The 13,176-nt window shown below is 39.9% G+C and overlaps 2 protein-coding genes and 1 long non-coding RNA gene across 7 annotated transcripts in view; 2 read left to right on the top strand and 1 right to left on the bottom strand.

Moving 5' to 3' along the window:
- LOC122074595 (UPF0047 protein YjbQ) overlaps window positions 1–2,618 on the top strand; it is a 13,292-nt gene extending 10,674 nt beyond the window's left edge. The window contains exons 2-8 of the mRNA XM_042639487.1: window positions 428–488; window positions 593–687; window positions 783–816; window positions 1,193–1,247; window positions 1,351–1,393; window positions 2,134–2,208; window positions 2,375–2,618. Coding sequence (XP_042495421.1) covers window positions 428–488; window positions 593–687; window positions 783–816; window positions 1,193–1,247; window positions 1,351–1,393; window positions 2,134–2,205 — 360 coding nt within the window. The 3' untranslated portion in view covers window positions 2,206–2,208; window positions 2,375–2,618. The remainder of the gene's footprint in view (window positions 1–427; window positions 489–592; window positions 688–782; window positions 817–1,192; window positions 1,248–1,350; window positions 1,394–2,133; window positions 2,209–2,374) is intronic.
- A 3,050-nt stretch (window positions 2,619–5,668) lies between these two features.
- On the top strand, window positions 5,669–7,626 carry LOC122074593 (chitinase-like protein 1). 4 transcript variants are annotated; one of them, XM_042639483.1, is made up of 4 exons: window positions 5,669–5,829; window positions 6,052–6,491; window positions 6,649–6,802; window positions 6,887–7,626. In XM_042639483.1, the coding sequence occupies exons 2-4, from the start codon at window positions 6,122–6,124 to the stop codon at window positions 7,290–7,292; spliced, it is 930 nt and encodes a 309-aa protein (XP_042495417.1). In that variant the 5' UTR covers window positions 5,669–5,829; window positions 6,052–6,121; the 3' UTR covers window positions 7,293–7,626. The 4 variants fall into 4 exon arrangements, with proteins under 4 accessions (XP_042495417.1, XP_042495418.1, XP_042495420.1 ...); XM_042639484.1 differs by having other exon boundaries at window positions 5,673–5,829; window positions 6,112–6,491; XM_042639486.1 differs by having other exon boundaries at window positions 5,678–5,829; window positions 6,046–6,491.
- A 1,354-nt stretch (window positions 7,627–8,980) lies between these two features.
- Window positions 8,981–11,570, bottom strand: LOC122074904. Of its 2 annotated transcripts, none has more exons than XR_006139086.1 (3): window positions 10,601–11,570; window positions 9,384–10,524; window positions 8,981–9,286 (listed from the first exon to the last, which is right to left on the bottom strand). It is a non-coding gene; the product is annotated as an uncharacterized LOC122074904 (long non-coding RNA). The 2 variants fall into 2 exon arrangements; XR_006139087.1 differs by having other exon boundaries at window positions 10,618–11,570.
- Window positions 11,571–13,176: the final 1,606 nt, after the last annotated feature.

The raw sequence follows: 13,176 nt of genomic DNA, 5'->3' as shown, positions 1-13,176 counted from the left end.
AAAAAAAAAAAAAAAAAAGGTTTTGCTATTTTTTTCTTGATCCAAATTTTATTTGTGAGGGTCCTGGGATTTTATTTGCTGCCATGCAGTTGAGCCATAGTTATCTAGGTTTTCAACTGTTCTAAAATAAGTGGCTATAATTGACCTGAAATTAAATATCCAAGCTACACAGACTCTTTTTATCAATAAATAGATTGAACATGAAAAAAAAGGTGTATATAAAAACTTTATGATTGGGGAATTTTCTGCCTTTTGTACTTTCATTTTTCTTGCCGTGTTCTTTTTAACTTAATGAACTTCACATGTTTTTGAAGCTTGATGTGGACTCCTTAGTTTCAACTGTGAAATGCATTGTTTATGACTCCTAGTTTCACAGTATCACACATCAAAACATGTTTGATTTTGTGGTTGGCAATTGCTCATTCAGATACTGAAGGAAATTGATCAGGATTTGTTAGGATTCAAATGTGGCTTGGCACATTTTTTCTGTAAGTGGCCCGAACTTGTAATGGCTTTCCTGATCATGTCCATCTTGGGATGTACCTGTTTTTTTGAAGAGGTTTTTCTTTTGGTTGTGTTTTAATACTTGCAGTGCAGCATACAAGTGCGTCCCTCACCATAAATGAGAATTATGACTCAGATGTTCGGGAAGACACTGAGACGTTCCTCAACAAGATAGTGCCAGAGGTTATAAGCTTGTTAGCTTGATGCTTCATTTTGTGTGATTGTTGCAAATTCAATAACACAAAAGGCTTGATTTGGCATTTGGGATTGTTTCTCAGGGGCGCTCTGCACCTTGGAAGCACACAATGGAAGGTTAGGATGTGAAATTTTTGGTTTCAAATTCTCTCTCCCTTAATCTTGATTGAGTAATGGGAAGTGTTTATTTAATTGGGTATTTAAGCAGTTTTATGCTCCAGAGGTTTGGTCTTATTAATAATAACAAGATGAGGGCAGTTTCTAGTTAGGGGATAGAATTGTGAAGATAAATTTCTATAGGAAATAAATTTTTAAGGGTAGGTTGGAGGAGAAGAATAATTCATTTTCGGACAACCTCAGACAAAAGAGGTATCTATTACAAGTGATTTAGGATGTTTTGTTTTGCATGTAGTATAGTATATTGCTTGTTATAAATATCAATTGTTCTAAACCTAAGGGTCAATTTTGAATCGCTTGAATGTTGTTCTGACAGGCCCTGACGACATGCCGGCACACATCAAGTCTTCAATGTTTGGCTGCAGTCTCACGTGTGGATCTCCTCTAAATGCTTCATGACAATTGTGACGGCCTTATCTTTTCAGTTATTTAATGTATTACCATTTTCTGCTTACTTTTGTCTGTCTGATGCAGGGTTCCAATAACTGATGGGCAACTTAATATGGGAACTTGGCAGGTAACTGGGAATAAATATTCTGTAGTAATATCTAAAATTGGTATTGCATAATTTTACTGGGAAGTATCAAACATGGATTTCTGATGCTACAGAATGGTGGTGAGAAATGATTTCTGTAATATTTTGTATGCTTGTCTCATGCTATTCAGGGAGGCATCTTTGAATAAACATGTTTGGTTACTGATATACACTTACCCGATAACTAAGCTTATCTTTAATGCAGTACGTGACATTGTCATGGCAACTATAATGAAGATCCAAGTTTGTTTTGTGTTATAATTATGCCTATGGGAAGTGTTCTCATTTGTCAATAAGAAGGCTATGGAACTTCTAGGAGATATCCTGTAACCCCATCAATATTGACTGGGCATAGTTTAACACCCCATTGGAAGGGTAATTCCTAAAATTAGTCTTGATTGTTGACTTCATTTTGTTGTCTAGTTTGAGTTTCACCAAAATCGCAAAGAGATGGATCCCTTTTCTAACTGTGCCATACATTAGTCTGTGGCCTATGTTGTCAGTTACGTTTTAGCGGGGAACATTTCACTATAGCTTACCTGACAGTTTTATTGTCTGACAATTGTTTAGATACGTGAAGTTGCCACCTTTGAAATTCAAAGTTTTTAGTTTTTACTGTCTTTTATTCTGTCCAAATGCATATTACCTAGTCGATGTACTGGAAAGTATTGCATATTATTGTGGTTGAATTATGTCAAAGTAATGGCAAATTAACACTTCAGGGAATATGGCTGTGTGAGCATCGGGACCATGCTACTCCGCGCAGAATTATAGTTACTCTTAATGGAGCATAAGTGGTAAAATATATAGTCGTTCTTACTTTAATTGTTTATGTTTTACTTCACATGTGAAAAAATATTTTTATTCTGGTTTGTAAGTTAAGGTCTAATATATGGAAGTAAAATTTTGCATATTATTCTGGTTGAATCATGGCGAAGTGATGACAAATTAACACTTCTTCAGGGAATATGGCTGTGAGAATCGGGACCATGCTACTTGCACAGAATTGTAGTTACTCTTAATGGAGCATAAAATGGTAAAATCTATATGTAGTCATTTTTACTTTAGTTGTTTATGTTTTACTTCATATGTGAAAATATATTTTCATTCTGGTTGTTAAGTAAAGATCTAATATGTGGACGTAAAAAGATGTTGGGTAGAATATCAAAAATGGAATCAAGGTATGATACTTTATTTTGATCTGATAGTTTAATTGTGTTGGGTGGGTAGCATAAATTGATTCTGGTGGCGAGCTAGCAGATGGAATTTCTGCCACTGAAAATATATCTTTTAGTGTTATAGTTTATGGATCCATGTGAGTGAAGCTATTCCATCTTCTATAATTGTTTGTTGTGGCTGATGAAAAACTTTAAGAAATTTTCAACGATTCACCTGCTGTGTATTAATTTGACTGATACTGGACTTGTTACCTGTTATTTTGTTGGAGGGAAGCCATTGTTTTTGGCGTCATGGTGTTTGGTGTATAATTCAATTGCTCTTGGGTTCCTCTACCGTTCTTCCTATTACCTTCCAATACCTGTGGGCAAGAGGGTGAGTCTTCAGACCCACATGAGAGGGTGTCACCTAACAGAAGAGATGGTTATGTTTAGTCAATTATGAAGCAGTGTTTAGAAATTTTGCCTAGTGTTTTTGGAGGGTGGGGCGGGGATCAGAGATTAAATGTAAAGAATTGAGAAGGGATCATGAGTTTCCGCCCACTTTTGTTTACATTGCGTTTATGCTGTTGGACCGTGTTGAGAAAATCAGACCTAGTGAAAAAATGGGAAGGAAAATAGTTCTCTATTTGGGAAAGTGATTCTTGTAGAAACGTAACTCTAAAATTATGTAGAAAATAATGTACATCGGTTTACGAGGTTTGGCAAGATTATATACGTCTTTTGTGAAATGAGATCTTGTTTCACTATCAATGGAGAATAGGGTTACAGTGTTCGTCCTTACACCTCTCTGTATTGCTTGTATTACAGAAAAAGAAACCCTCGTTACAAAAAATGTCCTCAAATAAAAATTGGAGTAGGGTTGCGTCTCCTTACACCCCCGTTATGCAGGGGGTTGGTCTCTTGCCCCCCTTGCAACCCCATGGCTTGCTAATCGGATAGTGGGATCATTGTTTTGTCTGTCGAGGCGTCTACACTAGTATTTTTTGGATTAAACTGTGATGGAATACAAGGTATCGTACACTAACAGTTCTTGCACTAGTGTGGGAGGCAATGGGAGTGCACTTAAAGGCATCGTAGGGTGAGCATTGCCACCTTCGGTGTTAAATCATTTTGTCTGCTTCTGTGTATGGAGCAACCCTTACACTTTGGACAGTCCTTATTTTCCAAATGAAAAATAGGTATTTTAATGAAAAATAAATTAAAAGTAACATCTAGAATGATAATTACTAATGATAATTACTAATAATAATAATAATTTTAAACAATTATACAATGATTATAATTTCCTCCCTTTCTTATGCCCAATTTTACTTTCCTTTCCTTCCAACTTTTACTTGCAACGAAGCTGTTTAAGTTTTCAGCTCTTCTTTTTGCAGTCGGTTAAATAGAGGAAAATCAGGGAGATTATATTCACCATGAAGAAAGAAGAGGGAAGGGAAGGAAACGGGCTAGATTTAGAGAGATAATGGCAGATAAAAGAAAACTCTACATTTCTGAATAAACAAACAAATGCAATTTTAACCGAGATGTGGAACACATCAAGTGGACTAACAGACGAGTAATCCCCACCCCCACCCCCACCCAACATGAGGCAAGGATTTGATCCCTGGTCTCTGTTATCAAAAAGTTGAGGATAATGGATCCTCTGCACATTCGTATGGCAACATTTGTTTCGATTACTTTCATTTACATGGTGAAGAAAGGTATTTACTAAAGTAAAAAAAGGCAGATGTTGGCTTTTGACATGTACATGCAGATGAACAAATGTGCAAAGTATCTATTCTCCAATTAGAAACAAAGCAAGGGTGGCACCCGTGCTGAGTTATGTTTGGCGGTATTCAATGTATGGCTCGAATAAGGTACATAAAAAATCTACCGTGATGCAACCTCGGGGGAAGAAGGGGAGGGGGGGTTGGGGAAGGAAAGAGATGAGTTAGATACTTCCAGCTACAACATGAAAAACCCTGAAGTGAGAGAAAATTGAGATATAGAGAATTGAGATATGCATAGAAGTAGCCATGAAAATGTTCAAAGCAAGCGAAATTTCCATTGCCTTCTCTCGAACTTCTTGCTCTTCTGTACTCAAACTTCTGCATCAGAGCTTGACAAAGCCACCGAATACCTTTTTTTCTGATTTTGGAGTCCCTTCTCTTTCAGAAGACGTCCTCTCCATCAGTCAATGTATGGTCACCGGATTCATTTGGCTAAGAAACATCCTCACTCAGGCTTCATGGTTTATTATATGTAACATGTGAAAGCAAGTCTTACCGCACACGGGATGCAATAGTAACCAAACTTTCTATCATTTAGTGCCAGAAAGAAACCAAACTTTCAGAGAGATATCTAAACAGCAAGAACTCAGTCCAGCAAGCACTCGTACATGATAATTACAAACTACTTTTTTGGTAAATGAATTACGGACTTCCTTCGTTAGCAAGCAAAAGACTGCAAAACCTCAAGAAAAAGAAGGGGAAAAAGAAGATGATGTGGCAATTCATCATTGAACATGTAAAAGACCAAGTGAATTGTCTCAGTCTGATTTTGGATTTTAAATGGACTTCTCCTGATAGGGTTGATCGGACTGTAATATTATCCTTTGTGCAGTGTATTACCTATTTATAAATATACTATGCTTAAACTTGACACCTTAACACATTTAATAATCGATATAATTTAGACTGATTTTTAGACAATGGAATTCAATCGATCAAATTGGTGCGAGCTTGAGATTGTCACCCCTATCCATAGTAAAGGTTTGGAAAATAATTAGGTATCTGTTTTTCGGGTAAATGAAATAATCAGGTAATTGTTCCTATAAAAATAGCTGTATAATAGGAGGAAGATAAGGGATCCGGGTCATGGAGCACCAGGAATCCGCTCCAAATGTATTTTACTGTTTAACACGACCTAGCGTTGTCGGTGATGGAGGTGGTGGGTCAGAAGTTGCTTTCCCTAGTCCAGGCTGTTTTAGCTTATACGTCGAACAACTTTGATAGTCATGGCCATACCAACCTCATGATCTGCCGTTAGATTTTGGATAGTTGTGGGAAGTTTGCGCATGTGGGGACTAGGGAATCTGTGGACTTAAAACTTGAAAGAGCTCACAACGCTCTGTTCAAACCTCTTGTCTTCGTCACCGGGAAAGAGAGAATCTCTTTCGAGGGAGAGCGTCTACTGCGATAGATGTGGAGGAAGAAGATCTAATCTCGTCATTCCTCCCTTATCTGTTGCTGCTCCTGTGTGAGTTATTGCGGCTCTTGTAGTCTATATTCTCAATCTTTTAATTTTTATATGTCCTTTTGGCTTTGTTCTTTGAACTTTGCAGTATTTCTCACTGTTTTGATTTGATTTTTCTATTTCAATCTTGTTCTCATTTCAAATTTGTACTCCTATGCTTTGTGATAGTTAAATCTATTTCGTATTCGACTGATTAAGTTCCTTCATTTTCCTTTTTAGCTGTAGGCGGAATTGCAATCCAATTAACTTGAGCATTACTTTACATTTTTTCTGCGGTAAGAGTAGGAGTAAAAGTATGGGTAGTAGTAGTCGTGATAGACGGATGTTGTTCGCAATGGCGATTGTTGTGGTGCTAGCGGCGGCATCGATTTGTGGGAATGTGAATGGGGAAAAGAAAAAAGTATGCAACAAAGGGTGGGAGTGCAAAGGGTCGATCTACTGCTGTAACGGGACCATATCGGACTTTTTCCAGGCGTATCAGTTCGAGAACCTCTTCTCCAAGCGAAACTCACCAGTGGCTCACGCCGTTGGGTTCTGGGATTACCAATCCTTTATTATTGCCTCCACTCTGTTCCAACCCCTCGGCTTCGGCACCACCGGCGGGAAGCTGATGCAGATGAAGGAGGTCGCCGCGTTTCTTGGCCATATCGGCAGCCAGACAACATGTTAAGTATCATTAATTTAATTTAATCATGCAGTGTCATTTATTTAATTCCCCTTGTTAGTAAAACCATCAGATCGGATTATTGACGATGATGGATTTGGGAATTGATTCATCTTGGTTTGATTTCAACTTTCAAGTCTCACATCGTTTGATTTCAGGTGGTTATGGAGTCGCCACCGGTGGTCCCTTGGCCTGGGGGCTGTGCTACAACCACGAAATGAGCCCAAGTCAGTCCTACTGCAATCCCAACTACCTCTTCCCCTGCGCTCCTGGAGTTGAGTACTATGGTCGAGGTGCCTTACCTGTCTACTGGTATGTCTTACCTGTTTCTGGTTCTCCTAGATTCCAATCCTCTCCCTCTCCCCTTCCTTTTTAATTGGTGCTTGTGATATCCAGGAACTACAACTATGGAATCATCGGGGACGGTTTGAAGGTGGATCTGTTGAACCATCCGGAATATTTGGAGCAGAATGCCACCCTCGCTTTTCAAGCTGCGATGTGGAGGTGGATGACCCCAATGAAGAAGAAGCAGCCCTCGGCCCACGACGTCTTTGTTGGCAACTGGAAGCTCACCAAGAATGATACTTTGTCCAAGCGAGTGCCCGGTTTCGGAACCACCATGAACATTCTCTATGGGGATCAGGTGTGCGGTCAGGGGGATATTGATCCCATGAATAATATCGTCTCCCACTACCTCTATTACCTTGATCTGCTTGGGGTTGGGAGAGAGCAAGCAGGGGGAAATTTGACCTGTGCCGAACAAGTGGCTTTCAACCCTTCCTCTTCGTCTGTGACGTCATAAGCTTGCAGTCCTTTTACGTATGATGGTGTTAACAAACCCCAATTGTGATATTGATGCCTGCATTTGCCGAGGATTGTGAATAAAGGGGGTTATAGTAGGAGATAGTTTCTTCCTTTTATATGTATCAGATGGAGTAATATTTATTTCTGTGAAGGTTTAAGTTTGAAGAAACCCCAATTGCAATTGTGATACTGATGCCTGCAGTTGCCGTGGATTGTGAATAAAGGTGGGGAGGGGGGTAGGATCGAGATAGTGTCTATGATCAGATGGAGTTGCCCTTCTCGTTCTTGTGTTATCTTCTCTAGTTTCATTGTAAAGGTTAAATTTGGAGAAACCTCCCTCGCCTTTGCCTCCTTTTATTTCTTCTACTTGGCGGCTAACGGATTGATTGGTTTGCTTGCCGTTGCCGTTGCCGTTGCCGTTGGCATCACTTCAAGGTCTTTTGGTCAGTTTATTTGTGCTGCTCCGGTGTATTTTGCCATCATGTGTGTTAAGTTTGCTTTGAATTTTTGACCCGTTTTGAAGACCGAACTGATCCAATATATTTTGGTGGCAATCAAAATGGTAAGTTTTTTGACATCTGTGATGGAAATAGAGGGGTTAGGTTGATAGGCTCAAGCTCGGAGCCCAGCACTATGCCCCCACGGTATGGTTCGACCGGATCGATCGTGACCCGATAGGTTGACTTGCGATTTGGAGTATATAATGTATTGTTATCATATTGAGAAAAGTCACTTGTATTTTTGGGGTTTTTCGAACTAGGGTCTTAGGGTGAGTTTTCTCGTCACTGTTTGAGTGTAATCTCTCTTTTGCATAGTGAACTTTTCTTCGCCTGAGGACATAGAACACCACCATGGTGTGTGTGAATCTCGTTAAATCTTTGTATTTTGTGGATCTATTATCAGTTTTATTTTCGTATTTTTTTTGTGTTTGATCTAACAATGTGTTTTTCGTTATCGTTCTTGGTACACTCATATTGTTTTTTCTTTATCTGCATCTTCTATTTGCAAGTTCTTCAAGAAGTTCATAAGTGTATGTATCCTGCATCCTTCCACAGATTCTTCTGTAACACTGGGAACATGGCAATTGATTTTACGAACGTTCCTGTGTTTTGTCCTTTCTTGCCAACCAATTTTGATTTCACACTAAGTCTTTTGTCTACTGAATGGGGTCAGCAAATGTATGCTGGTTTTATGGTGCACATTGTTCTTTAATATCCGGCTGTCCCGGAGTGCCTGCCTGCCTGCGTGTTGGTTTGCATTGTTGGAATGCATTCCAAGAATACATTTTCAAAATGGAGAATGCATTTTCAAGTTAGAATGAGAATATCGCTTGAAACATCTTTAAGTTAGAATGCATTCTTGATTTTAGAATGGGAATTGTGTTTGGTATGGTATTTATATTCTCATTCTTAAAATCCCATTCTTTGCCTACTTGGTCTTTTTTTTTTAAAGATTTCTTAACCCATTATTTTTTTTAAATTATTTTTTACATACGACTTCTTTTCTACTCTCTAATTTCTCAACCCAACTTAATACCCTAGGTAAAAATGGGATTCGATCCTTAGGATTTAGCAATAGACAAGTGTTTTCAAGAGCTTTATATTTTATCACGTAGGGAAACACATTTAAATTGAAAATCATATTATAATGTCAATGACGGATTTCCATCCCAACAAAGCTTACAAATTTTTTTATTTTATTTTTATTTTATTTATTTATTTTTGTATCATAGAAAATGAAATTCATTGAAAAACTACAACGGGGAGGACTGAGAAGTTAAAAGCTGATTACAGATCCATTCAGTTGATAGCTAACTGATGTGTCACCACCACTTGATCACGACATTGTTTCACCGGATTAAAACTTACAAAACATCTACTCAAAAAAAAAAAAAACCTCTCATGGCAAAGTACTTCGATTCTCCTTAAACTGATTTACTACCTCCGCATAGTTAGTCTAGACGATGACGCCTATGGCTCCTAATCGTCGTACCTGCAACAAATCCAACAAATTATGTTTAAATTCATAAAAGTACAAAAATAAATAAATCATTTCAAATTTGTTCCCACAACCTTTTTAAAGAAACTACCTCTCCAAATGCTTCATGACATTATGGCTCATTGATTGGATTGGCAGGTCAATCCAGCGTACAATGCACACACCAATCTGCCACCTCAAACTTTCACTGATCAACCAAGGCCCATAATCTTGATGAATTGGAATTTTTGAGATTCTTTCCTCAATGAACTGTAGTCACAAGGAAAACCCACCTTCTGGATCTCTAAAATGCCACATTCCAGAAATAGCTTAGGTGAGGTTTCCCAGCAATGGCTAATTACACACCATCTTGATAACTACAGTATCTTACCCAGATACTAGGGTAGAAAGAAAGGTAGGTTTAATTCAAACTGATACCATCATATACATTTTCAATAAGCTCTCTCTCTCTCTCACCTGGCATCACAAAATTAGCTGCTTGATTTGATCCAACTGGCTTCCAAGTTAACAGATGTCAGATTCAAATCCACTTGATTCCATAACCTACACATGGCCCTTTGTAATCACAAGAATCCTCTCACATTCCAATTAAAGATAGAAATCCGTAGGGAAGTGGCATGTCCTAGTCCAGAAGCTGGCCACGAACTCATCCCTGACACCGGGCATCGGTCGAAGGGAACAAATCTTAGTCGGTTCTAATCATCCAGAGCTGTGCAATCAACTCTTGCCTCAACCGCCTCGATCTGGGCAACCACTTCCTCCATAAACACCCTCATTAGGGAAACGTGACCGACGGCTGAAGGAGTAGTCACACCCTCCAGAACCATGTCCCCTTTGCACGGCTTGAGGATTTGTCTGGCATGGTGGGCTGACATCACAAAGAATCTCCCAACCTTGTAAATAAAGGGAGATCCTCAGCAGGGGACAATCCGTCACCACCATGAATGGGGACGCTTCCTTCGGTCGCCAATGTAAAGGCGACTGACCAACCCATTCCATCGATCCAGGTTGAGTAGGCACAATGGGGGTAGTACCCCCAAGACGGGCAACTTTTTCTTCGTGACCGGCAAGGGAACAAGTGAAACTTCAACCCTTCTCTTCTTCCGACGTCTTCTTGTCTCTGGAGAGGACTTCGGTCTCCCTCCTAGTTTCCAATCTCAATGCCACGCCTCGACTCTAAGCTTGGGCATTGTGAAAGGCAAAGGCCTCCTGTATCGAATGGTGGAGCGACACTATAGAAGAAAAATTAGATTAATAGATAATAATAAATGTGCATGTCAAAAGGAGCAAAACTGTGAGCAAAGTCACCTGGACTTAGACCGTACCGAGTGAGGAAACCATCATCACCCAACTTGACAGTGTTGAGAATTAGACCCGAATCTATCAAGACTTGGAGGATCCATTCATCTGAGGTCGATAAGGAAAGGTAAATATTCAAAGAAGCAAGGTTCTATTCATACCAGTTGTTGCCAATCAGCAACCTCTCGAACCCAGAGATGAAAAATTGGGTCTTCCACCCTTTGACTGAGGAAGGATTCTCTTCTACAACCCTAATCCCTAGGCGTTGGCTCAAGGCACACCATCTCGTCGACCACCAAATGAATTTATGTGAAAACACGCTAGGAAAAAGAAGAATGAGGTCGAAGGCTCTAATCCCTCCACTAAGGTGAAAAAACCTAAAAAGTTGCGTCAGTCGTTCGGCTGAAGTTGAGACGGACTAATACCATAGTTCACAAAGATTTCTGCCATGAGCGGATGGATGGGAAAACGAAGACCAACCCTGAAGAACTCCTCGTACGTGCACACTTCTTATGACAGAGGGGTACTAGCAAACTCGTTCTCCAAGGGAACCCACAAGCTCACTGAATCAGGAATGTGGTAGAGGTACCGGGTTCTCCCTAGGTCCCCTCCCCTCAGGTTACTACGGAAGTTCAAAGCGTCGAACCCTAAACTCATGGAAGAAGGAAACCAAGCTGCAGACTATCTGGACGCCATAAACAATAGAATGATAAGAGCCTGACTTTAATAACCTAACAAGAACCGCCATTACACTATGAAGGCGTACTTAGCAGAACGGGGATGTAAGGCACTACAAGATAATCTATTTTCAGCGGAGTTGCCCCAGTCTCCGCCTTGCGAACTCTGATCAGAGGCCACGGCGGCAATGGCAAGAAGAAAAATGGGAAACCCCTTTAATTAGAAGATGACAAGAAAAAAGAACTTACTTGAAGATGAAAGAACTCTTGGCGTAGGTAGAAGGTACGGCGGCAAACGTGGTAGTCCTGAAGAAGCCAAGAAACCTTGGAAAAGCATAACGATAAGCATGGTGAAGCAGAGGAGTCTTGAAAAACCAGAGAAATGAAAAAGACAAACAGTATAATCCCTAAAAAAGACGTCTTTTGCCCTCTCAAAGGGCATGAGCAGTTAATGCCAAATCGATCTTAGGAAAGGGTGCGAACTGGGCCAGCTGGGTGCATCGCTTCAGCTTTCTCACGATAGGTTGGTGCTAAAGAATGCTTGCATGGCACCTTTTCATTCATTTAGTTATCAAAAGGGTGTCATTTCAAACAAAAAAAGTTGCCCACAATTCAGCATTGCCCCCGAGAAATTCGTGACGCATTTAATGCCAAGGAAGATACCAGTAAAGGGATGAACCAAAATAAAAAGTAGAACTAATCAAGCAAAGATGTGCCATAACCCAATATTATACCCCACTAACCTCCAGAGGATCGGTGGGACTGGGGGGCAAATTGTTATGGCTAAGATTGATACAACCCAACAACTATCAGCTGGCCCCGAGATGCAGAAGTAACCTAACAACCCGATAAGACCAACCATAGTTCCCCTAATCTAAGGGCATCCGAGACAGGAGCTGACCGGACACGATACCAAGCAAACCCCAGGAGCCAAATGACTAGGTCACTACCATGAGAGGCCCCACAAACAAAGGGCTCATATAATTGCAAGGGAAGATCAAACCATAGGGTAGCACACTCTCTGATGCTCGATATGGGCAACCAAGTAACCATGTCATCTACTCTTCGTCGATTGGCCTGAGGCCTTGTCAGCCTTATCAAGAAGGATCTCAAATAAGGGAAGTTAATCGAGCCTGACCTGCGTATCACAAGACACAGAGCGAATCTAGGAAGGATATCCATTGGAATAATAAACCTTCCCCCGAAGGAAGGGAGTCTCGTTGTATCCATTGAGATATGACCAATATAGGAATGCTTCCATAACGGAAACAATCTCCATAATCACTCTCCCGCTATAACTTTTACCAGATTTATAGTCCTACCTACAATGGATAACTTCCAAACCAGGACTCTTCCCCAGCAACCGTCATCTCCAATTATAAAAACCCAGGTAAACCCCTTTTCAAATCTTAGTGGAATTATCTGTTTGAATATGAGTCTGGTACTCACTCTCTTGTGCTTATTCCTCTATGCAGGGTTCAAAGGAGGCCTAAGACGATTTCCAACCACAACAGATACCATGTCGAGCATCTCTTCCATCTACAATGTAACATTGTACGCTGAGTGTCCAGCCTGTGTAAGTATCAACCTTTTGTACATTATAGACGAATAATGCACAACTGCAATGGGAAGGACCTCTCAATTATAAGATCGATCAACTATTGGAGATTTTTGCTCCTTAAACAACTAGTAGCATTCCATACAAGAATCTTGAATGATGATCACGTTCAACACACATACCATATGAATGTTCACATTTATATTATGCTATCGCATTGTAAGAATACAAAATGTAACAACCATAAACATAATGTTCAATTTTATCCCTAATTGTGAACATTTTAAGGTCGTAGCTAGGGCAAACCATCGTACACAAAATATCAATGCAAATAAAAAAAAAAGATCAAT

Source organism: Macadamia integrifolia, chromosome 3 (genome assembly GCF_013358625.1).
Source record: "Macadamia integrifolia cultivar HAES 741 chromosome 3, SCU_Mint_v3, whole genome shotgun sequence".
Lineage (NCBI taxonomy): Eukaryota > Viridiplantae > Streptophyta > Magnoliopsida > Proteales > Proteaceae > Macadamia > Macadamia integrifolia.
Note: the sequence above shows the minus strand (reverse complement) of the source record. Positions and strands in the feature narration are given on the sequence as shown.

Coding starts and splice junctions, on each gene's coding strand:
- LOC122074593 (XM_042639483.1), top strand. CDS start 6,122: ATGGGTAGTAGTAGTCGTGATAGACGGATGTTGTTCGCAATGGCGATT. Junction 6,492..6,648: donor TATCGGCAGCCAGACAACAT/GTTAAGTATCAT, acceptor GTTTGATTTCAG/GTGGTTATGGAGTCGCCACC. Junction 6,803..6,886: donor GGTGCCTTACCTGTCTACTG/GTATGTCTTACC, acceptor TGTGATATCCAG/GAACTACAACTATGGAATCA.